General features: G+C 47.8%; 1 protein-coding gene across 9 annotated transcripts in view; it reads left to right on the top strand.

The window, feature by feature from the left end:
• RPTOR (regulatory associated protein of MTOR complex 1) overlaps positions 1-23,804 on the top strand; it is a 319,152-nt gene that overhangs the window by 64,012 nt on the left and 231,336 nt on the right. For 7 of the 9 annotated variants that reach the window (XM_073236062.1, XM_073236061.1, XM_073236058.1 and 4 more), the window contains exons 2-3: positions 722-824; positions 13,067-13,149. In XM_073236062.1, the coding sequence (XP_073092163.1) occupies positions 722-824; positions 13,067-13,149 (186 nt within the window). Of the gene's footprint in view, positions 1-715; positions 825-13,066; positions 13,150-23,804 lie in introns of those variants that run through there. The other 2 variants (XM_073236064.1, XM_073236063.1) reach the window with 2 other exon arrangements.

Below are 23,804 nucleotides of genomic sequence, written 5' to 3' on the forward strand. Positions count from 1 at the left end.
ACCATTAAAATTTGCAGAGAAACACAGACGCATTTGATTGGCTTAAGGATATTTTCTGGTAATGTCCTTTGCCCAATTGTGGAACTAAATTGGTAGTGAGGTGTTGGGCCAAATCCATTGTTCTGGCCCACATGCCAGTGTACCCTTGAGACCTTTGTTCTTGTTTTCTTAAAAGGTAGAGAGCGGGGTGCGGGGGTAGTTGAGCAGGGGTAAGTCACATACTCCTTGCACGTCCTTCTTCGTGGAGCATAACCAGCTGCACTCTGTGTGTGAGGGCCGTGCTCGCCTGTTGCTCGCCTTTAAAGCAAATGGAAATCGTGCTCTAAGTGACGCTTGTTAGTCATGAAGACGGCACCAGGTGACAGGGTGCGGAGAAGTGAGGCCCTTCAGCCTCCTGGTCTCCTAGGACTAAAGAGTTTGCCCTGCTTCCGTTAGTTTCCATTTCTGTCTAAGGACTTAGAGAGCTTCCGATATAGTAATTTTTATAATTAAATCAAATTATTTTACTGAGAATTTTTAAAAGTTTATTAACCGAGAGGTAGAGGGAACATAGTTTGTCTAGAGTGTCAGCTGGTGGATGAGCTGGGGCCAACAGTGGGGATGTGGGGCAGGGAGCAGGCTAGTGGGGACAGGGTTTCAAATGTTAAGGAACATTTTTAAAAACTGGAAAACCACATCAGTGAGTTTCTTGTTGAATACTTGTCTTTTCTCTTGTTTCTAGATGAAGACTGTCAGTGTCGCCTTAGTCTTGTGCCTGAATGTCGGCGTGGACCCTCCAGATGTGGTGAAGACCACCCCCTGCGCGCGTTTAGAATGCTGGATTGGTAAGTGCGGGTCCCTCCCCTACGATCTGTTGTGGAGGTCACTGTGTGAGGGTTCTGGGCTTGGCAGGGCTTGTCCCCCACTATCCTGGTCCACAGAGGCGGTCACTGGTTTGTGTAAATCTGAGAACTTCTTTTCTTTTTGGAGTAATAGAACCTTTAAGTTATTTTAGGTGGGTTCACCTATGATTTGTAGTGGAGGAAGTATTTCAAGGAAAATTAATAAAATATTGAATATTGGATTATGTAATTTCCTCCTTTAAATTTGCCCTGTATTTGGCTTTATACACTTTTTAAAAATTTAAATACTGGTACCTGCATGAAGGTGTCTCCCTTGTGCACAGCAGAGAGTCCTGGTTCTTTCCGAGGATGGAGGGCTCAGTCCTTTGTTCCCCACCTCCCTGCAGGGTCTTAAACACACTGTTGAGCAGACATGGTGAGAGTGTGTAATCTTCACTTGTTTCTGGTCTTAGAAAGCATTAGGCTCTTTCCATTAAGCATGATAGTAACTGAAGTATTTTTTTAGATTCCTTTTCGGAGGAAAAGGGATTCACTTCTACTCTTAGTTGGCTGAGAGTTTTTGTCAAGAATCAATGATGAATCTCACAAAATGTTTTCTCAAATCTATTGAGACAATCACCTGGCTTTTCTTTTTTAGTCTGTTGATGTGGTGAATTATACTGATTGAATTTTGGTTGTCGAGCCAACCTTGAATTCCTGGAATAAACCTCACTTGTGTTATTTATATATTGCTGGATTTGATTGCTAGTATTTTTAAAGAAATTTTGCATCTCTGTTTATGAGGGCCATTGGTCTCTGGTTTTCTTGCAACATACTTGTCTGGTTTTGGAACCAAGATAATCATGGCCTCATTAAATGAGCTGAGAAGTATTCCCATCTTTCTGTGTTATGGAAGAGTTTGTAGTGAGTTGGTTCTCTAAATTTTGGTATAATTCTTTAAATTTTTGGTATGATTTAACAATGAAGCCATCTCAGTATGGATTTTCCTTTGTTTTCATTGTTGATTATTCAGCTTTCTCATGGTAGGATTGGGAGCAATGGCCCCCTTCCCCGTGTCCCCACCCTAAGCAAATGCAGGAGTTCCCTTTATCTGTTTTTAATAACAAATGTTACAAATTACAGGTTCCCCTGCTCACTGAACCTTCACTTTATGCCACTTAGCTTTTACAAAAGACCTACATTGATACCTGTTTTGCGAACCGAAAGACAGCCAAGGAAGATCGTCACTTTGACGAAGCAGTAATTCCTCCTTTGTGTCGTGCCACTTGGGCTTATGAGAGGCTTCCCAGGAAAGCTCTGCTTCCAGATAGTGGGGGAAGCCTGTATTCTGATTTGAACTGAAAAAAAAAAAAAGTCGTTCTTCCCTTTTTACTCACCTGTGTCACTATTTGGGGTGTCTGAGGGTGACAGTCGCGTCTCACAGCCTCTGTGGACGCTGCCCCGGCCCCCTGCCCCTCACACCCCATAACAGAGTAGCCCCTTCCTGTGGCCACTTTTCTTAGATGCTTTCTTGGCCCTCTGCCATCTCCTGGTGACTGCAGGTTGAAAATGACTTCTTATTAACCACCACTGACTGTTCCACTTAATTTATCCCTTGTCAAAGCTGAATGTGATCGTTTGCTATTTTCTCCCTCTTTACTCTTATGTTAGGTTTTTTAAAAACATTTCTTGACCTAAATCCTGGAGTGTGCTCCTAGGGATGTGGGAGCCCCCTGGGAACTGGTGAGTGGTGGGGTCTGAGCATAGAGTTGCACCTTACAGACTGAGGATCCTTGGGTTTCTCCTGGGATTCTTCCCTCCACCCCCTACCCCCCAGCCCCAAATCAAAAGAACCCTCCTTCTCACTCATAGTCTCTTTGATTAGTATTTATGGGACAGTGTTAATGAAAATGAACAGAATTCCTTACTTCCTTCCTGGTGTGAAAAATCCAGCAAATGAATAGATTTTTTATATAGTGTTTTAAAATTTTTGTGCAATTTAGGAATGTAATCTACTTTGTAAAAATTTCAGTGGATTTTGAGTTCAAAAGTCATATACCTTTCCTGAGTTGAAAAATTTGCATTTGGCCTTTAGTAAAGGGAAGACTGAGGACCTGTTCCAGGATGAATGAGACTAAATTAAGGACAGCCTGTGACGCTGAGCCAGGGCCTTGTGCCGTAAAGTACCTTAAGGACAACTGGCCAACCCGAGTGCAGCCTGAGGCTTGTGCGGTAGCAGGACACCCATGCCAGTTCTTTAACCGTGACGGCCATGTTGTGATTATGAAGGAGAAACTCTCATTTCTAGGAATTATACACTAAGGGATTCAGAGGTGATGGAGCATCATTTCATCAGCTTACTCTCAAATGAAGCAGGAAAAAAACCTGGCATCTTTTGAGAGTTTTCTTTTTCACAATAAAAAATTAAAATACAGACTGCTAGATAGCACTGCAGATGTGCTGAATCAAATCTCCAGAACCCTTTTTCCTTATTGCGTATTGCTGAAATCATGGTCACCAGGATCAGCCTCCCACGGTCCTCCTCGCGGCCGGGTCTCCGGCACCCTGTGCAGGTCGCCCATCCACGGATATGCCTTCATCCCTTCGCCGTGCAGGCACTGAGCCCCTGGTGGGACTTGACAGCTTGTAGGGAAAATGCAAGTTCTAGGGCTGGGGTCCTCGCCTGACCCTAAACCACTTGATGCTGTAATTGGCCTGCGACGCTGCTTCCGCACCCCTCGGCAATGAGCTGTTACTGACTGAGTCACTATATAAAGAGCTCTGCCCGGCGCTCTGGGCGGAGGCTGGAATGAAGGTCGAGTACAGATCTGCAGGCTGCAGGGTGCAGTCGTGATTCTACTGCCTGACCTACCACCACGAGAATGAAGCCAGGTATAAACCCTTTTACCTCAAGAACATTCCCTTGTCATTTCCTGGTCTTACCAAGTCCATAATGAACGTGCCTGGGCTGAAACCCTCAGGGAGGGCACAGCTCCTTTGGGGCCACTGCAGTCTACCTCATCCTGGAGCAGATGCCAGTCTTGTGCAGGCCCACCTGATGGCTTTAGGATTGTTAGGGGGGCTGTCAGCATTTTCAACAAGTGCTTTAGGGTCCTGGCTTGGCCAGCCCAAGGGATGGTGATATACCAGAGACCAAGCTGAGAGCTGGAGCCCAGCTGGGGAGCTAATGAGATGGCATTTTGTGGGAGGTCAGGTGCTTCTAGGATGCTCAGAGTAGAGGCAGCTTCCCGCCGACAGCTGAGAAAGGCCTGTCTGGTTGGGGAAGGGGACTTGGGAGCGATCACCTGCTGAGAATGACCTGATGGGAGGCGAGGAGCGGACCCAGGGCTCTGAGTGTGTGGGGAGGGTGCGCCTGGGACAGAGACCCTGCTGGTGGGCAGCAGCAGGAGGAGGGCGGTGGTGCCTCGTGTTGTCACCAGTCGAGACGCAGAGGGTGAGAGCTGGGGACCCGGCAGGTGGTAGGAGCCCGGAAGTGAGGAAGACGACGTGGCGAGGGCTGTGGGGTGGCCTAGCTGCTGAGGCCAGGATGCCCAGGCTTGATGACCGGTTGGTTCTGTCTTTTTCAAGACGTGAATGTCTGGAGCCTGCTGTGGCCACTAGCAAAGGGTCCCAAGGAAGACCCTCTGCGGGGTTTTTGGTATGGTTAAATAATTTAGAAGTCATTGCAGGTAGAAGGCAGCTCATTGGGATTTTGTTTGGTCTAAGCATTCTGTGCCCCATCACCAGAAATCAAAAGGCTTTCCGTACATCAAGACCCCTCTGCATTCACCCCAGTTTCCCCACTTCAGCTGGTTCCTTAATTGTTCTGGGCCTGAGGGTCCTCGTCTGGAAAACGGAGCTAACAACTCATCTACCTCTTGGCTGGAGGGGGATTTACTGGGTGCACTAACGGGGCTCAGGGTGGGGACTGCCTGCAGGATGGAGCAGCGACTGCAGGCCTAGGCCACCTCCCAACTCGAACACACCCTCCCCTGCCCCAGCAGGCCACCCCCCAGTGCCCAGAGGGAGCTCGAGCTGCTTCCTGCATCTGAGCCTCTGGTGTGCAGCGCTGTGCGCTCACTCCCAAAGGGAGGGGAGGAGACCCCGCCTCGGGCCCCCAGCTACTCCTGCTCTGGCCCAGCGGGCAGCTGCTCCGGCCTGGCTGCAGGCTTCTAGCAGATGTCTGACAGCAGAATGCACCATGTTTCTCATTTTGTTTTAAAAAGTAGACATTAAGTCAGGTAACAAGGGTCTCAGTAGGGGGTGGTGGTGGGGGACAGATGATCGTGAGTTTTTCATCTGCAGACACAAATCCGGCCAATGGGGAAGGTCTGTGCTGGTTGAAACTGCTCTGATCTCAGGACGAGGGGTATGAGTAGCTTGGGAGGTAGATGGAGTCTTCCTTTCCAGTCTGCTCCGCTGTACCTGTGTGTTTGCTGCCTACACCCACGCGGCAGAGAGCATGCCTGAGTGCTGGTGAAGTGGTCCTCTGGTGTCACCGTGGTGATGGGCCTTTGTTGACAGAGCAATAAGCCCTGTGACCAAGAAACGCCTGCATGGCCTCGCTGACAGGCAGGCTTCTCTCCTGGCGGCTGGTGCCCGGGGAGGCTGGGTCTGGACGACGCCCAGGCCCTTACAGCTTCTGGGGAGCAAGCAAAGATGAAGAGGATCTTGAGAGCCTGCAGGCATTTTTTGGGCTCTAACACCTCATTTCCTGCCCTGACCTGCCCTTCCCTTGGGCTAAAGTGCTGTTTTATTTCATATCAGAGAAGTGACACTCCTCTCCTCTCAGAGAAGCGGGCAATTGGCTGTTTTGTTTCATGACCTGACATTAAATACTATGACAGTAACACTGAGTCCCGCTGAAGAATGGTGAGAGCCCCACAGCCTGTCGGCGGGTGTCTGCGTTCGAGCGGTGTGGATGCGCTGCACGCGAACAGGCGGAAGTACGATGTAGCCCAGAGCTTTTTACATCCTGGCTAATGGCTGTGCATCATAAGCCACAAGGATACCAAAGGTTTGTCCAGTGCCTGGAAATGCATTATCCTAAGGAAGTATTTGGGAGGCACTTTGTTTTTCTCTTGTTCCTTAGAGAAAAGCATTTTCTCCTTCCTCCACATATGTGGACGTGAAGGGGCTTGAAATAGACTGACTGCTCTTTGCACAGCTCGTGTTTCCAGCACAGTTGCCCAGACTTTGTGTTTGACTGTTACAGCGACTTGGGGTTGATACGTCAGTCAGGGCGGTCAGCAGGTGTTAACTAAGTGGTGGTGAGCGCAGAACTAAGCTGGGCTCCTCACTGGGTGCTTATGGTGCAGCTAGGGGGGCCGCACTCGGGACACAGACCCACGTTGGGCGACCTAGGAGTTCAGACAGTCGGGAAGGCCATGTGGGAGGAGGGACTTTGCAGAGGAGATGAGCCACTTACCCCAGGAGGGGAAGGAGCCTGGCCGTGGGGGCTGAGCCCTGGGAGAACTTGCTGGGCGCACCTGGCGTGGGACACCTGCTGCTGCTGTGTGCTCTGGCACGCCTCTGTGCCCGATGCAGCCTCTGTCCCTTAGGGATCCTGGTTGGAAGCCCTGCTCTCTCTGTCCGTGGTGCTGGTCTCTCATAATGGTTTCCGTGAAGGGCAGTGTGCATGTTTGGAGCCTCCCTCTCTCTCCACTCTGCAGTGTGACTTCCATGTAGGCTACAGGCTTCACGTTAAAATGGCATCCCGGCCACCTCCCTGGCTCTGCTGAGAATCTACCCAGCTCCTGGTGTTTGTGTAGCGCAGCAGCAGATGGCATGGGCACCAAGCGCGGAGGCGTGCTAAGTGGCTAGGACAGGGCAGGGTTGTAGAGGACCCTCCTGTAGGCTGGTGCTCCCATCCTGGGACCCGCAGGCTGTGCAGCTGGGGGCACCAGCTCCATCCTCAGCTCAGTAGATGAGATGCTACTAATTATAAAATAGATGTAGGTGATATTATGGCTAATATAATACAGAGCTATTAAAAACCATGTCTAATTTCAAACTGGCCCTTTTGCCATTGTATGTTTTCTCAGTCAAAAATCAGTTGCTCAAGGTTACACAGCTAATTAGTGGCTGAGTCCTTGAAAGCCTCACAGAAATTTGCACTTGATCTAGTAGGTGGTACCCAGACAGTGAATCGGTTAGCAAGCACTTATGAAATGTACACTAATACAAGGCATAAAAAATCCAGGTGCGCTCTGAGCAGTGAGCTCTGCTTTCTTTTTAAATTTTAAGTTTGTGCCAGAGTGTAGCCTGCATACAGAAAGTGCTCTAATCCAAGCACATAGCTTGATAACTTTTTTCAGATGATCGCACCCAATTAGGAATCGGCGTGACCGTGGCCAGAAGTCGAGCCGCGGCCCCTGCTGCCCCCCAACCATCCCGCCCCAGGTCTCACTGCGGGCGGGCGGTCTATCTTGATTTCGCTTCCTCTGCAAGTCCTCTAGATGGAGCATGCGGGGCTCTGTCGGGTTTGGCCTTTGGCGGGGCGGCATCAGGGAGCCCTTGCCTGGGTCAGGGAAGCCTTCTTCCCCAGGACTGTGCCCGCCTCAGAATCTCCGGGGACGCGGCAGGAGGTGGGAGAGTGTCGGCGTTTCTGCGTGGGCGCGTCGGTGGGCCCGGCACATTGGCAGTTGACCATGGAGGCAGGCTCTTTCCAAGAAAATGGGCGGAGGGGGTAGAGCTGCGTGTGAAAGCCAGGGAGGGGAGAAGTGCCCCACTTTTCAGGAGGGCTGAGTGCCAGCACCATTAGCCTTCATAACCTTGGACCAGGTCGTTTGACCACTTCAGTCTCCTTCAGGTGGGTGAAATGTCTGTCCACGTAAAGTGCTAAGCTTGTGAAATACACGGGTTATGCCGACAAGCTTGCAGATGGGAAGGAAGTCTGGTGAAAAAGCTAATGTTTTGAGCAAATGCAGGTTGCCACCTACTTTTCCTTCCATCCACTCACCCCAGCGTCCCACCCTTCCACTCATCCACCCATCCACTTAGGTCACTGAACTGAAGCCCACGAGGGCATTAGGAGGAAGTGTTTTAAGACGGAATTGTAAGTCTGTATTTATGTTTTGTCCGCTTTGTCCAACGTCAGATTGATAACATTGGGGTAACACCCAGCAGGAGTTTGAAGTCCATTCAGTTCGGTGGCTTGTCTCTTGCAGTTCGGGTAGTAGCTGTGACCTCTCCCGTCCCTCCCCTTCTCCCATCTCTTCCCTGTCCCACTCACTGGCCAGTTCTCAGGAGGAAACCCTAAGATCATCTGACCACAGGGATTCCTGGTAGATGGGATGTGGAGGCACCACCTGGTTGGTCACAGCCTCATGACTGGCCAGTAGCTGCCCTGCTCCTCCCCCCCAGGGGCAGGTATTTTGCTCTAAGGTCAGGGAAAAGAGTGGGTGCCACTGCCAGGCACCACGACTTGTCACTGGAAGTTGGCGGGGTGTGCAGAGAAGCTCGGCAGCAGCTCTCTCCACCTCTGGCACGCTTTCCACGCCCCCTCTTTGGGAACACTGGGGAGAGGCTGGTGTGGGGTGGAGGGCCTGGGCTTTCCAAGGGTGAAGGTCAAGGAGGAAGGGCAGTAGGCCTCCCCTGGCCCGTGGACCTTCTGAACGCCCTTCCTCCCCTGACGGGCTTTTAGACGCCATGCCCAAGGACTGCCTCCAATCCACGTGAGTCCTGGCCAGGCCTGTTTTACTGAGGAAATGGTTTTGCTCTCTGAGCTGTGGATTACAGCCAGAGCATTGGCTGCGTGGTGCTGCATGGAGGTGCAGGTGAGTGACAGGCGCTTTCACACCAACTCTGGCATGTATTCTGTGGGTCATCATGCAGAAGGCATGGCCAGCTATTTGAATGGTTTCTATTCGTTGAAGCTTTTTTCTTCTTCCCTTTGTTTGTACACTTCAGTGGCCCTCAGTTTTTATTTTTCAGATCCCGGTTCTTTCCTGCCTCTTGCCAGTCTTGTGAGTCGGATCACAGCAAAGTTCACTGGGATGATTCTAATTCTTTTGAGATCTTAGCACTACTTTGCTACCTGAACAAAGAGAGAGGAAGACCGGTGTCTAATTTCTGTCCTTATGGATCAAAACATATTGACCGTACTTCTTATGGACAAGTTAGTTATAACCCGACTTCTACGAGGTTTCTGCTAGAGGTGCTCATTAGCCGGCCAGGCTCTTCTCAGGCTATTGAATTAGACTCTCCGGGTAAGGCCCGCCATCTCTGCTTTGAGAAGTCCCTGATGACTTTGACATACACGTAGTAAAGGTCCTTCCAGCTCTAAAATGCTGCTACTTAGTTTTATAGTTCACTTATATATTTTTAAAATCAAAGTAACATAGCTTCAAAATCAAATAGCACTAAAAAATTTTTTAAGAAAAACCTGACTCCGGCCCCCGCCCTTCCCAGAGGGGATACTATGAATGATTCCTTTCTTGTCTCTGTATATAATCCCCCCCATTACAGATTGACTAGTTACTTTTATTTGCTTAATGCTGTGAATTTATGAATTCATTTTATTTTTTACAGATATTCCGGTAGATCTATCAAATGCTATCAATTTTCCCTGTGCCCAAATAATCTATTAGTTTCGTTTTTTTTAACACCCCTCCATCCATAAAAAATATGCATATATTTTATGCACCATGACATATCTTTTTTATTTTTTTGATATTTCTCAGCCACTCAGTTCTTCTGCAGGTTTTTTCAAACTGTTGCATATCTCCAAAAATTTTTCCAATATACTTACTGGAAAAAAATCTGTGTGTAAGGGACTGCTTGGTCTCTAGATCTGGTACCTGTGCATTTGTGGTTTCTCTTCTGTCTGCTTCTGTCTCTGTCTTCTCCTGGATCCTTTGTTGTCTTTTTTTGTGATTTATTTCCCGAGGAACATGCACAGATTTTGTGAGTGTTTGCATGTCTGAACAGACCTCTATTTTACCCTTATACTCAAACGATAGGTTGAAGTTATTTTCACAGAGGACTTGAAGGCACTGCTCTATTTTGTCCAGCTTTCAGTGTTGTTGGGAAACCCAGAGCTTTTCTCGTTCATGATTCTTTGCCATCTGGTTCTTCTCAAAGGGGTCGCTTTGCCTTTGGTGTCCAACGCTTGGTGATGTGTCTGGATGTGGACTTCCTTGGGTTAGCCTGTTTCTAGTTCACTGAGCTGCTTGAATCTGTGCATTTATATTGTCACATTTGAAAAGTTACCAAGCATTGTATTTTCAACTGTTTTTTGAGCTCTGTCAAACTTCTCTCACTCTGAGACTCTGATGACGCAAGCATTAGACCTTTTGTCGTCCCCAGGTCTCTTAAGGCTCTTTGCTTGGGAGCCAATACGTTTCTGCAAAGAGGAATCTCACATTTGCTGCCAAAGATGGGATTGTGCAGTGGGTGGCCAAGGAGGGGGAATACATTAGGTGATACAGCTGACCCTTCAACTGGGCGGGTAGGGGTGCTGACCCCCTGTGCAGTTGAAAATTTACATGTAACTTTGTATTTCCCATTGCTGATTTGATGGTAGTAAATGATAAAATAGACTAGTATTTACATATATTTTATGCACCATGACATATCTTTTTTATTTTTTTGATATTTCTCAGCCACTCAGTTCTTCTGCAGGTTTTTTCAAACTGTTGCATATCTCCAAAAATTTTTCCAATATACTTATTGGAAAAAAATCTGTGTGTAAGTGGACCTATGCAGTTCAAACCTGTGTTGTTTAAGGGTCAGCCATTCTTGACCATGCGGAAGATAGTATTTGAGAGAGATCCTTGGGGGACTGGGGCACAATCAGTGCTTGTACATGGACACAGGAGGCTGAGAAGCGGCACGAAAGACATCGCTTCAGTGCACAGACTGGCTGGACTTCGACGCATGTTTCACTAGGTATCCCCGTGTGAGGAACCCTGAGTGCTAACTTTGTAAGACGTGTGTGTGGCTCCGTTGGGAGAGCAGAGGGGGGCAGCAGTGGAAGAGGGGGTGACGCCATCCCAGGAGCAGGGCTGTACTGGCGTCTGCAGTGGACATAAACAGCCACATAAGCGTGGTGTTCAGAAAAATGGTGGTGATATCAGAAGCAAAGACTGTTCTGGTTGGAAATGGTTGCTCCTGAGAAGTGAGGCTTGAGGTGGAGGCTGGGGCTAGGGGACTGCTGCTGTTTTGTTTAAAGCCTTTTGACCCTGTCTGACTTTTTAAAGGAAGAATATGTGTATAACTTCGAGTTGAAGAAGCCTTTGGGAAGGCTCTGGTTAAGAGGGGAGGCTGAGTATCCTGGAGCCTGGGGATTAGGAGTTTAGCTTCTGAGAAAGTGGGCCGAGCTAGAGTCCAGAACACCGAGTGGGAGGATTAGTCTCGGTTGGGAGGAGGATTAGATAAAAGCCAACATAAGTATTCTGTCTATCCAGTAGTTTAACCTCTTTCTTTGAAAAATGCTTTCTGGTTGAAGTCAGAGCATCTGTGTTGAAAACAGCTTTGTATAGCCATGCTGACAGTGTGATCTGTGGGCCCCTGGAAGTCTCTGAGGCCCTTTCAGGGACCCACAGGGCTGCAGCTCTTTTATAATATTATTAAGATGCTATTGGCCTTTCCCTGTGTTGGGAGGTTGCGCTGATGGTGCAAAAGCAATGGTGGGTGAAGCAGCTGGCACCTGAGTGCAGACGAGGCCTTGGCTCCAAAGTGCAAGTTGTGGTGTGCTTCTCAGCCACACATTTGCAGTGAAAACATCATCCCCCCCAGACTGCCCTTGATAGAACAGCAAGACTTACTGATGTTGCTGATTCCAGCCTCTGCACCCATGTCTGATCTTCTGTGTGATGAAGCGGGGTATATGCGGTAGGCATGGGGGCGCACTGGCGGTGGGGTGGAGGGCACCGTGCTGTCGATGAGCTGCAGGCCACACCATTTGCTTTCTCCTGGCACCCTTTCCGCCTGCAGGGACCGTGGCAGACATTTTCTGGAAAACAAAGTGAACTGTCATTTTAAAGACAACAACTGGCAGTATTTGTTGTCGCTGACAAGAAGATAGTAGAGAGTGAAATAGGGAAGGTCTGCATAGCTTCGGGAACCAGTATTTTCCAAATGACCGGTGATGATGGTACGAAGTCATCCATAAGCTAAAGATCCATTTACAGTGCAAGATAGACTGGATTTTCCTGGAATGGGGTTCAAGTTCATTGCTGTGCTTTCAGATTCCACAACCTGAACAATATTAAAGAAGCTTCTACTTGTCAAGTTTGGTAGCATGTCAAAGAAGAGCCATGATTCCCTAGGAATGCCCCAGAGCACTCCTGTACTTCCCAGCAGTCGTGTGGGAGGCAGGATTCTCACATGTCGCCCAGAACCGCACGTTGCAGCAGATGAATGCAGAAGCAGATAGGAGAGTCCAGCTGTCATCTAGTAGACCAGATATTAAAGAGATTTGCAAAAGTGTAGCACCGCTATTTTCATTAATATTCTTTTTTGGAAAAAATTCATTTTTCATAATAAATATTGATGTTCAAATGTAATGGGTTTGATACTGCTTTTAAAGGAATGAATAAGTAAATAAATAATCTCTCATCTTGATTTTGAACACAGTAAATGCAACAGAGACAACCACTTAAACATGTTCTTTGTGTCCCCTCCCTCCCCCCACTGTAATTTTAAAGAGTACAGAGGAGTCCCAGAACCAGACAAATTTGGGGAATTGCTGGGTTAGTTACTTGTTCTAGGAGCCACTCCTGAATAGATGGGTAGCCTGTGAATGTGCAGGTATGTCTGTGAAACTGAGAGTACGTGGGGGAGTTGTTAAAAGTGTGTTATGTCCTCGCATGTCTTCCTGTTGCTCCCGTACGAGAGCTGTAGTTTGAACGTGGGAAGAGTGCCTGGTGCTCACGCTGCAGGCCCCAGCGCCCCGCGCCTCTGCTTTGGCAGAGGCCCAGGCCCGATCTCTGGTCTCTGTCCCACAGCCCGTCAGGAGCACACGGCAGGGCAGGAGGCATGCCGGGGAGCCGCAGGTGCCGGCGTGACAGACAGACGGGGCTGGGAGAGAGCAGGTGCTGTGCCCGCGACCTCCAGAGAGGTGCCACCGGTGGTGCGTTAGCCCATTTGGTGCGTCAGCACTTCTGTAACCCCAGCGAAGCCCAGTTGCGTCTTCTTCCATTGAAGGAGGCCCTGACGTGAATTCTGTACGTGGAAAGTCTGGAAGCGGTTCAGCAGGGGAGCAGATGTGCAGATAAAAATGTTCTCTCCTTCTTCCTCAGATCCTCTGTCCATGGGTCCTCAGAAAGCGCTGGAAACCATCGGTGCAAATTTACAGAAGCAGTATGAGAACTGGCAGCCACGGGTGAGCATCCGTTTGCTTCTCTTTCCTCCTCACCGGGAGGCCGCAGTTCCTTGGTTTCAGTCTCTGGGCGAACGGGGTGAGCACACGTCACCCTGAGGCCGTCGGTCGGTGACCGGGGGCTGCTCCTCCCGCCTTCCTTCCCTCCTGGCCTGTGACGCGCTGTCCCGTTTTGTAATGCAGCACTTGCCCTCCTGTGAGTCATAAGTGGGTTGTCTGTTAGTGATTTTGCCTAAGTTCTCCCCAGATTTTTAACAAGTAAGGCATTTTCATGTTACTCTTAAAGCATGGTTTTTACTTTGCACAGAAATGTATTTTAATAACTTTTCTGCAGCCTCAACTAGTGAGAGCTATTTCTTTTGTCTTCAGTTTTCAAACAGTTGAGAAAAAAAGGGCCCAGTATTCAAAAGATGACACCTATTAAATGCTTTGTCTTTGATTCAAAAGGTAAGGTTCTCTTCAGAGAGTCAGTTACCAATTACTGAGCCTTTTGTTGCTTATAGCTCACAGTTTTTTTCTGTGTCTTTGTTTTTTTAAAGAAAGCAGCATAGAATATAACTGTGTCAAATTGCCTTTAAGATCTTGAATTATTTGTAAACACCCAGAGACCTATTTCCTTCAGCCTTTCTTGTTCACTGCTTTGAGGATTTAATACTTCTAATAGAAAATCAAAATTTTAGGAGGGCCTTTAGAATTAATGGAGGGTATTTTCCATTCAGGCTTGTGTGAGGGGCCGTTCTGGTGACCTAAAGGGTGCGGTCAGACAGGCAGCGAGCAGGCGGCCTGCCTGCCTCCTCCTGCGAGTCTTTGCGCTCCCTTTTTGAGTAATGGAAGCAAATGGCTCAGGACCCCAGAGGACACTGCCTGCTCGGTATTTTCATTTGTGGATCATGTATCCACGTGCTGTGAAATATAGGAATTCTTTGTGCATTATTTACATCTAAGAGAAGAAAATAGCCAGAGAGGATTTGTTCCTGCCTGTGACAGTGCCCTCAGGTGATGTCCGCCGTTGCTCGCAGCGGTGGGATGGCTCACTGTCACGCAGCAGCGGCAGGTTGTAGGGTTCACCTCTGTGCTTCAAGTTTCTAACCTGTCAAGCCAGTAATAATGAACCCCTATGCTTTAGAAGGCACTTTCTTAGTGGTGGTTTTGATCCATGCCTATCGACTTTGGTTTTTCCTCCATCAGATGTGTCACCTCTTGACGGTGTTTATAAAAATTCTGTAGCCTTTTTCTGGAGAGTACAATGTGTTCGGGGCTTGGATGAGGACCAGAGATATATTTTGATGGGATGGTGTATTCCTTTCAAAACAGTTGAGATGTCTAGTGTTATCAACAGAAAATAGCTTCTTTGAGACCTTTGGAGGTACTCAGGACCCTGGTGAGGTACATAGACACTTAACCAGGAGTGAGTGGTGCGGACAGCGTGACGGTATGCACCTGGAACAAAGGATGGTACCATTGGCATCTGGAAGATGGAGAGCCAGCACTATTTAAATGTAAAAGAGTGCCTTTCTGCTTTAGCGACCTCTGATCTCTCCTGGGCTTGACTTTCTGCTCTGGCTTTTTGCTGGGTACATCTGTGTAAAAGAGAACGCAGCCAGATGAAGTCAGATCCATAGCTGTGTTCTCTGTAGAACAGGGATCTGCTGTTTTGACTACTTTTTTCTGTTAAAGAATTATTACATGAGAAGATACAGTCTTTCAGAATACATGTTTAATATTTCAAGATATTGTATGTTTATTCCATTTGATGTGACTTACTACAGTTTTTTTTCCGGCATGCTAAGGGTTGATTTACTGCTATTCTTTTCATTAGTGTAGCTTGGTAGGTATCAGCTAGTTCAAGCTAGCAGATAGTAAATGGGATTTTCTGGTAAGGTCTATCACTATTTTTGACCTAAATTTCTGTCTGAGAGCAAACCTTGTTCACGGTATCTGGAAGCGGGGTCACCATGTAAGGCAGGCAACCTTTAAATATAGGGAACTGGTTGCAGGTCCAAAAACAGCAGTGCAGAGTCACATATAGGACTGAGAGACTACCTTCCTGTGAGAGTGGGTGGTAGGCCACGGTTCAGGGGCGTACAGTCCTGTGGGTAGTCGGTGAAGTCTGAGAATATTTGTTAAATTGGTGAGATTGCATGAATTCATCTGCAGTATAAGTTTTTGAAGGAGGGAGAGAGAGAGTTCAGAGGGCTGTTGAGGAAGACTGTTTCTAGATTATAGGATGCTTAGGAAAAGCCTTCAGTGAACTAGTGCCAGGGAGATCCCACAGGGTGAGTTTACAGAGTGGGTCAGGGATGAGGTATCAGCGGCAGCCTGGAAAGCAGCAGTTCATGCCGAGCGAGATCTCTTGCCTGCGTTCAGGAAGCACAGCCACAACAAGGAGTACTTAACACTGTCTTTTTCGAATGCCAAGACCCATTGCATTCATTTTTTATTTTTATTTTACTTTTTTATTTTGGTATCAATATACAATCACATGAGCAACATTGTGGTTACTAGATTCCCCCCATTATCAAGTCCCCACCACATACCTAATTATAGTCACTGTCCGTCAGCATAGTAAGACCATTGCATTCATTTTTTTTTTTTTTGAGAGGGCATCTCTCATATTTATTGATCAAATGGTTGTTAACAACAATAAAATTCTGTATAGGGGGGTCAGTGCTCAATGCACAATCATTAATCCACCCCCAGCCTAATTCTCGTCAGTCTCCAATCTTCTGAAGCATAACGAACAAGTTCTTACATGGTGAACAAGTTCTTACATAGTGAATAAGTTCTTACATGGTGAGCAGTGCAAGGGCAGTCATCACAGAAACTTTCGGTTTTGATCACGCATCATGAACTATAAACAATCAGGTCAAATATGAATATTCGTTTGATTTTTATACTTGATTGATATGTGGATCCCACATTTCTCCCTTATTATTATTATTTTTTTTAAATAAAATGCTGAAGTGGTAAGTAGATGCAAGATAAAGGTAGAAAACATAGTTTAGTGCTGTAAGAGAGCAATCGTAGATGATCAGGTGTGTGCCTGTAGACTATGTGCTAATCCGAGCTAGACAAGGGCAATAAAACATCCACATATGCAGAAGATTTCTCTCAAAACAGGGGGGGGTGAGGTTCTGAGCCTCACCACTGTTGTTCCCCGATTTCTCACCTGCTGGCCCCCCTGCGGCTGTGCCTGTCTTAGGTTGTTCCTCCCTTGAGGAATCTTACCCGTCTCTGGCTAACCAGTCATCTTCCGGGGCCATACAGGGAGATGTAAAGTTGGTGAGTGAGAGAGAAGCCATATTGTTTGCAAAGGTTAGCTTTTTACTTCTTCATTGCATTCATTTTTGCATGTGATAAAAATGTTTAAAATTTCGCTGCTCTCCACTGTTAGAGGGACTCACCGATTTCAGAAACAAGCCTAAGGTAGTGGGTGCGGCAGGGTACCCGAGCGTCTGTGGGGTTGTGCACTGGGCAGTAATAGTACAGGCCCCGTGCAAGGGGCGCCCTTCTTGCTCTCCCTGACCTCATGTGGGTTACAGGAGCGGGAGGGAGGCTGGCATCCATGGCGTGGTTCTCTGTGTGGCCGGCCTCGTGCTCCCTTACAGACTTTGTGGAAAACATGAGGCAGTTACCAAGCTCAGATGTTTGTGTGCAAGGCGCCTGCAAATCAGGGTGCTTTGAAACATCGCAAAGCTGAACACACACCACTTTATTGCACCCCACAGGGCTCTTGAGTTTTCTGCAGTAATAGAGGTTGATGTGCATCTGCAATAAAACAATGGGGACATTATTAAGTTTCTGGATCTTTGATGTCAGTACCCATAGATCTGGTTTTCTCTGTCTCTATATTCTCTATTTTGCAAGACTCACAAAGGTTCAGCAACTGGAAATAAGGTCATTTTCATTAGTGTTTGTGGAAATCCTCGCCTGCCTCCATGTTGCTGTGGGCGGAAATAGGCTAGGAAATCCTGCTGTCTGATCCCATCGGGGACGTGCAGAGAATCAACCTCTGCGAACCTGCCAGCACTGTGAGAGCAGGGCCTTGAGTTGCTATTTCCTGCCTGCTGCTACCATGCGCCTCCCTCTCTCCTCCTTACTTTTCCAGCTTTAACCATCCAAGATTAAACATTTTGATGAGGGTGATTTGGGGTCAAGAAGGAATTTAGAGAAACCATAACAACGATTTTTTTTCTGAAGCTGACAGACTGTCAGACCCCCATTTCCTTGCCAGGTCGATTGTGCCCTTTTCTAAATAATTTATCAGTTTGCTACTAGTGAAATATTTCTTTTGATTAAATTTAAGTCTTCTCCTTATTACATGGTAGGCACATAAATTTGTGTTCTGCAGGAGACTGAAGGAGAAGTGCCAACTGTTGTTTCAGCGGAAAATTCTGTGGTTAAATAAACCTCACTGGTTTCATCAAAGTCTCAACAGAAAGCTTTGCTGGGAGATGGCAGTAGGAGATTACAAAGCATATACAGTGAAGAATTTATCTTTTTAAGACTTTTGCCTACAAATCAAGGGTGCTGGCAGTTTAGTGCAAGGTCTGATTTAGGAGCTGGAGCCGGCGGGAGGTGGCAGTGCCTCCATCCTTGTCTACCGTCCTTTCTCTAGAGAGCACACAGGCCCAGGCGGAGGCGCGGTGCCTTTCCTCGGGTTGAGTGCCGTTCTGGGCGACGAGTTTATGTGGGAATGTTTGTGACTTACTAGGGTAGGTGAAGGAATTTGGCGCGACTTCCCCTATTGGCAGGCATCTGGGGTGACCTGAGTAAATCCGTTTGTCCCAGTAGTTCTTGGGTTTGTGCTGGTCTAGGAAAGGGGCAGAAAATGCCACTCAGCTCTCTGCTTGCTGGTGGAGCTTGTCCTATCCTAAGTGGGGCTGCAAGTGGCGGAGGTGGCCCACCTGAGCAGCAGCTGGGACCCTCAGGAGCTGGGACGCTGGACGATTCCCAGTGAATGCACCCTGACAGTTCTTAGGTGTCCTTGCACAGTGACGCTGTGGACTATGTTTTGCAGATTCTAAATGTCAGTCTTCCCTTCAGCTCCATCGTGCTTCTCAGGGCTGCCACAGTCACTGTGCATCAGGGACTGAAAGTGAGTTGTGCTCTTAGAAAGAAAGACCTGTTCTTATCTTGCTCTCGCCAGGCTGAGTTACCCAGGGAGAGAAGTCTGGAACAAAGTGGGACTCCACCACCTGGCCCGCTGGCCATTTATTTCAGGTTGGGTGGCAGTTGGCCTGGCGGTACTGTGGCCACAGACTCGTCCCCACGCCCCTGGGAGCCTGCTTGCGGCAACTGAAGCTGACGTCACACGTCAGAGGAGAATTTGGGGAGAAAGGGGGTTGCCAAGGGCAGCAGCGGCTTCGTTCAGGTTTGGGCATTCACGGCCTTGCCTTTGGGTTTCAGGCACACACCCTAACACTCTGTGCAACAGTGTTCATGGTGGGGGGTCAGGCCCTTCACTCTCTCCCTGAAATGGGGCTGGCCTGGCCATCTTGGGGAGGGGTCCCGCGGCATAATGAGCCACCGAGCGTTGGGATTGGCCGCTGCGCTGACGGGTGTAGGCAAGGCTGGCAGCCCAGGTTGCAGGGCCGGGCTTTGGAGCCCAGCGAACTGCTGGGTGACTGTCATTGCTGGCCTTCTGGCCTCCTTCCTGGGGCTGGTCACAGCGTGTGGCCCACAGGCTGTGGTGCTACCTTTTTCGGGTGAGTAGCAGCAGAGCCACAGGTATAAATGCTGATGACTCCCCTTACCCGATCCTTTCAGTGTTTTGGAATGAATTTTATACAGGGATGCAGTCAAGCCCTGTAAGTGGGTTCTGCCATTTCTTGGAGTTTTCAGAGTCACATGTGGGTGGCTGAGGAAGGACCCAAGCGTGCGTGGGACTGTTGCCTGCCTGGGCACTGCCCTGGAGAGAGCTGGGGATTGTTCTTGTGGGGGCGCTGGCTCGGGGCTGTCCCAGCACGTCCCTCATCCCACGCTGACAGTGCCATTCGGCGGGGGAAACGGCCCTGTGAGGAGGTGGCTGCTGTCCCCTGAGCGCTGCCCTGACTGTGTCGGGGCTCTGCTGTCCTGGCCAGCCCGCTCTGTGGGTCCTGAGGTTGGGCTTGAGCCACCTTACTTGTGTCTCGTGGCAACTGCAAATGATGACTGCACCCCAAGGCGGAATTGCCACAGTTGACATAATTTGGTATCTGGGGTGAAGCACCTTGCACCAGGTACTCATTAAACTTCCATGACAGTGCAGACGAAGTCCCCTGGCCCTCTTGGGGTTAACTGTGGTGTTTTGGCAGTTTCACTTAATTGCTTTCCCCCGGAACTTTTAAGATTTGTACCTGTGACAAGCATTTTGTTTATATTTTTGCTTTGGCCTCAGTCACGTTCCCGTGCTTCACCCCTCTCGGCTTTTCTGCCTTTGCCTACCTGCTGGCCGCGCCTCGCCCCTGCTCGGGGAGTTCCGATTGACAAGAGCCTCTTACTCAGCCCTGCCCACGCGCCTCCTGTCCTGCCCTGTCCCCAGAGGCCATGCTCTTGGAAACAGCCTCTGACGTGGGGTTTGGATTCTGATAAACAGTTCATGCCAAACTCTTCCTGACAACCCCGCCTCTCCTTGCATTTCCCAAGAGCGTAAAGGCCTTGTCATCCCACTGCCATCACTCAAAGCAGCTTTGGAGACATGACCTATAAATTATTTTTAAAAACACAACAAATACATTAAAAAAGGAGGAGAAGGAAGAAAGAAATTTTGTATCCCGTCTGGGGGATGAATAGCCTGTTGTGCAACTAAAACTCTAGGCTGTTGGGGGCTGCGCGTACGTGACCGCTGGTCTGGGAGGCAGCGCTGCTTCGCCTTCTCTGTGATGGGCTTTGCTCTTGAGGTGGCCGGGGTGGCTTCCTGGGAGCCCACTGGGGGCGCAGGCCTGCCCCGTGGGGTGGCGCCTTGCCTGCTCACGAGAATCCGTCCCCTGGCTCTGGGTGTCTGAATGGTCCTGTGCGGCTGGGGGCTCCCCGCACTGGCAGGGAGAGCGTTGGGGCGCCTCTTCCCCCCCATGGTCCTGGTCTGGGGAAGGGCGAGGCCATAGCCTGGAACCAGAGAGGAACATGGACTTGCTGGATTTTGGGTTTGTACTTCCTGGAAATGTACCTTTGAAAGGTTGCAACTTAACTTTTAAGATTTCTAAAAGTGAAAGAAGGGTTAAGGTGGAGAACAGAATGAGGTACAGTGTTTGCTCCAGGAGGGGCCCGTGGCAGCCTGCCTGCACACCCCTGCTCCCGGCAGGTGAGACAGTGAAGGCTGCGCATGGACATGGCACGCGGCTGTTTCCAGCGCAGGGCGTCTGCTCCAGCCCCATCCTCCGGCCCGGTTGCCTCCCCTGCCAGCTCTCCTCTATGAATTGACCTACTTGAAGTGTTGTATTTTTAGAGAGAAATAAGGGCTTACCTCTGTCCTTAACAAACCCCTTCAGGGTATCATCTCTCATCTTCATGTTCCGTTTAACAAGAGAGTTACCTCTCTGTGTGTGACAAATTGCAGATGAAGCCCAGGCGCTGTCAGTTGGAGGGCTAAAACTAGCTCAGATGGCGGGCATCCACAGATTTCATGTGCAGTGCTGGTTTCCTGAGTTAACCTGGAGGCCTGTGATACTGAGCGACGTGTAAACAGCTCTGGAGGACGTGCTAGGCTGGAAATAAAGATGTCTGAGGAAGTGCTCGTTCTAAGTCAGGAAGCAGAAGATGTGAGGCGTTGAAGATGGAAAGCAAAATTTGGATGTGGTGATGAGGAGCCACCGTATGCTCACCATATGTAACCGAGAAGAGTTGTCAAATTATATTCCAGCCAAATGGGAAAGTTCTGATACAAGGGGAAGATAATGATGGATTGGAGGGGATGGCTTCTTGGGTTACACTTGATTTTGTTTTACAGGGGAAACTGTATGTCACAGTGGTATTCATGAATTGGGGGTTCACAAAGGCTTCTGGACATGCCCCTCTTAAATGTCAAGGATCTACCTGGTGTGATATATAATGTAGTTTTTTTTTTTGATTGAGATAAAACTCACATAACATAAAGTTACAAGTGGACTCGTATGATCTGTGGCCTTGTGTGTGTGTTAATTTCTTCCACTCAGCATGTTTTCAAGATCATTCTTGTGCTCGCACGTTGTTGCATGTATCAGTAATCAGCTGTTTTAATGGCTGAATAATATCCCATTGGATGCACACACTACACTTTGTCTGCTGGTGCACATGGGCTCTCAGGAGCAGTGCTGCTGTGGACGTGTGTGTGTGTGGTGGGGGGGGCTTCTTCGTGGACATGCTTTCTGTCCTCTCGGGTGTAACCCACGCATGGGATTGCCGGGCCCTGTGGTCTATGTTTGCCTTTTTGAGGACCTCCTGAGTTGTTCTCCACAGCACTGTACTGCCTTCTGTCCCTACTGGCAATGCGTGGGAGTTCCAGCTTCCCCCTCTCCTCTCCAACACTGGTTTTCTGTTGCCGTTGTTACAGGCGTCTCCGTGGGGGTGAAGTGGTGTCTCTGGTCTTGATTGGCATCGCCCTTGTGACCAGTGATGTTGCGCATCTTCTCATGTGCTTGTGGCCATCTGTACATCTTTTGAGAAATGTTTATTCAAGTCCTGTACCTTTTTTTAAGTTGGGTTACTTGTTATTGTTGACTTGCTGGAAGTCATAGTGGAGATTTTTAATAATTTTTGTTGTCACTCATTTCCTTTCCAAATAGTTTATGTGATGTCTGCTGACAACCTCATAACAACATTTAATTCTTAAAATAGTCTTTGGCCTGGTAGGTTTGTTCCATTTATGAAATCATTATTAAAAAGTTTTGTGATTATATGTGTGTGTGTGTGTGTATATATATATATATAGATATATATATACACACACACACAAATCCATATATATATATATATCTATATATATCTATATACACATATACATATATATATATATATATATTTTGGTATCATTAATCTACAATTACATGAAGAACATTATGTTTACTAGGCTCCCCCCTTCACCAAGTCCCCCCCCACCGCACCCCATTACAGTCACTGTTCATCAGTGTAGTAAGATGCTGTAGAATCACTGCTAGTCTTCACTGTGTTGCACGGCCCTCCTTGTGCCCCCCCCACACTATACATGCTAATCGTAATGCTCCCTTTCTTTTTCCTCCCCCTTCTCCCTCCCTTCCCACACATCCTCCCCAGTCCCTTTCCCTTTGGAAACCGTTAGTTCATTCTTGGGTTCTGTGATTGTGCTGCTGTTTTGTTCCTTCAGTTTTTCTTTGTTCTTATGCTCCACAGATGAGTGAAATCATTTGATACTTGTCTTTCTCCGCCTGGCTTATTTCACAGAGCATAATACCCTCTAGCTCCATCCATGTTGTTGCAAATGGTAGGATCTGTTTTCTTCTTATGGCTGAATAGTATTCCATTGTGTATATGTACCACATCTTTATCTATTCATCTACTGATGGACACTTAGGTTGCTTCCATTTCTTGGCTATTGTAAATAGTGCAGCGATAAACATAGGGGTGCACCTGCCTTTTTCAAACTGGAGTGCTGCATCCTTAGGGTAAATTCCTAGAAGTGGAATTCCTGGGTCAAATGGTATTTCTATTTTGAGCTTTTTGAGGAACCTCCATACTGCTTTCCACAATGGTTGAACTAATTTACATTCCCACCAGCAGTGTAGGAGGGCTCCCCTTTCTCCACAACCTCACCAACATTTGTTGTTTGTTTTTTGGATGGTGGCCATCCTTACTGGTGTGAGGTGATATCTCATTGTGGTTTTAATTTGCATTTCTCTGATAACTAGCGATGTGGAGCATCTTTTCATGGGTCTGTTGGCCATCTGAATTTCTTCTTTGGAGAACTGTCTGTTCTGCTTCTCTGCCCATTTTTTAATGGGATTATTTGTTTTTTGTTTGTTGAGGTGTGTGAGCTCTTTATATATTTTGGATGCCAACCCTTTATCGGATCTGTCACTTATGAATATATTCTCCCACACTGTAGGGTACCTTTTTGTTCTACTGATGGTGTCCTTTGCTGTACAGAAGCTTTTCAGCTTGATATAGTCCCACTTGTTCACTTTTGCTTTTGTTTCCCTTGCCCGGGGAGATATGTTCATGAAGAAGTTGCTCATGTTTATGTCCAAGAGATTTTTGCCTATGTTTTTTTCTATGAGTTTTATGGTTTTATGACTTACATTTAGGTCTTTGATCCATTTCGAATTTAGTTTTGTGTATGGGGTTAGACAGTGATCCAGTTTTATTCTCTTACATGTAGCTGTCCAGTTTTGCCAGCACCATCTGTTGAAGAGGCTGTCATTTCCCCATTGTATGTCCATGGCTCCTTTATCATATATTAATTGACCATATATGTTTGGGTTAATGTCTGGAGTCTCTCTTCTGGTCCACTGGTCTGTGGCTCTGTTCTTGTGCCAGTACCAACTGTCTTGATTACTGTGGCTTTGTAGTAGAGCTTGAAGTTGGGAAGCAAGATCCCTCCTACTTTATTCTTCCTTCTCAGGATTGCTTTGGCTATTTGGGGTCTTTGGTGGTTCCATATGAATTTTTGAATTATTTGTTCGAGTTCATTGAAGAATGTTGTTGGTAATTTGATAGGGATTGCATCG

This window comes from Manis javanica, chromosome 4 (assembly GCF_040802235.1).
Source record: "Manis javanica isolate MJ-LG chromosome 4, MJ_LKY, whole genome shotgun sequence".
Lineage (NCBI taxonomy): Eukaryota > Metazoa > Chordata > Mammalia > Pholidota > Manidae > Manis > Manis javanica.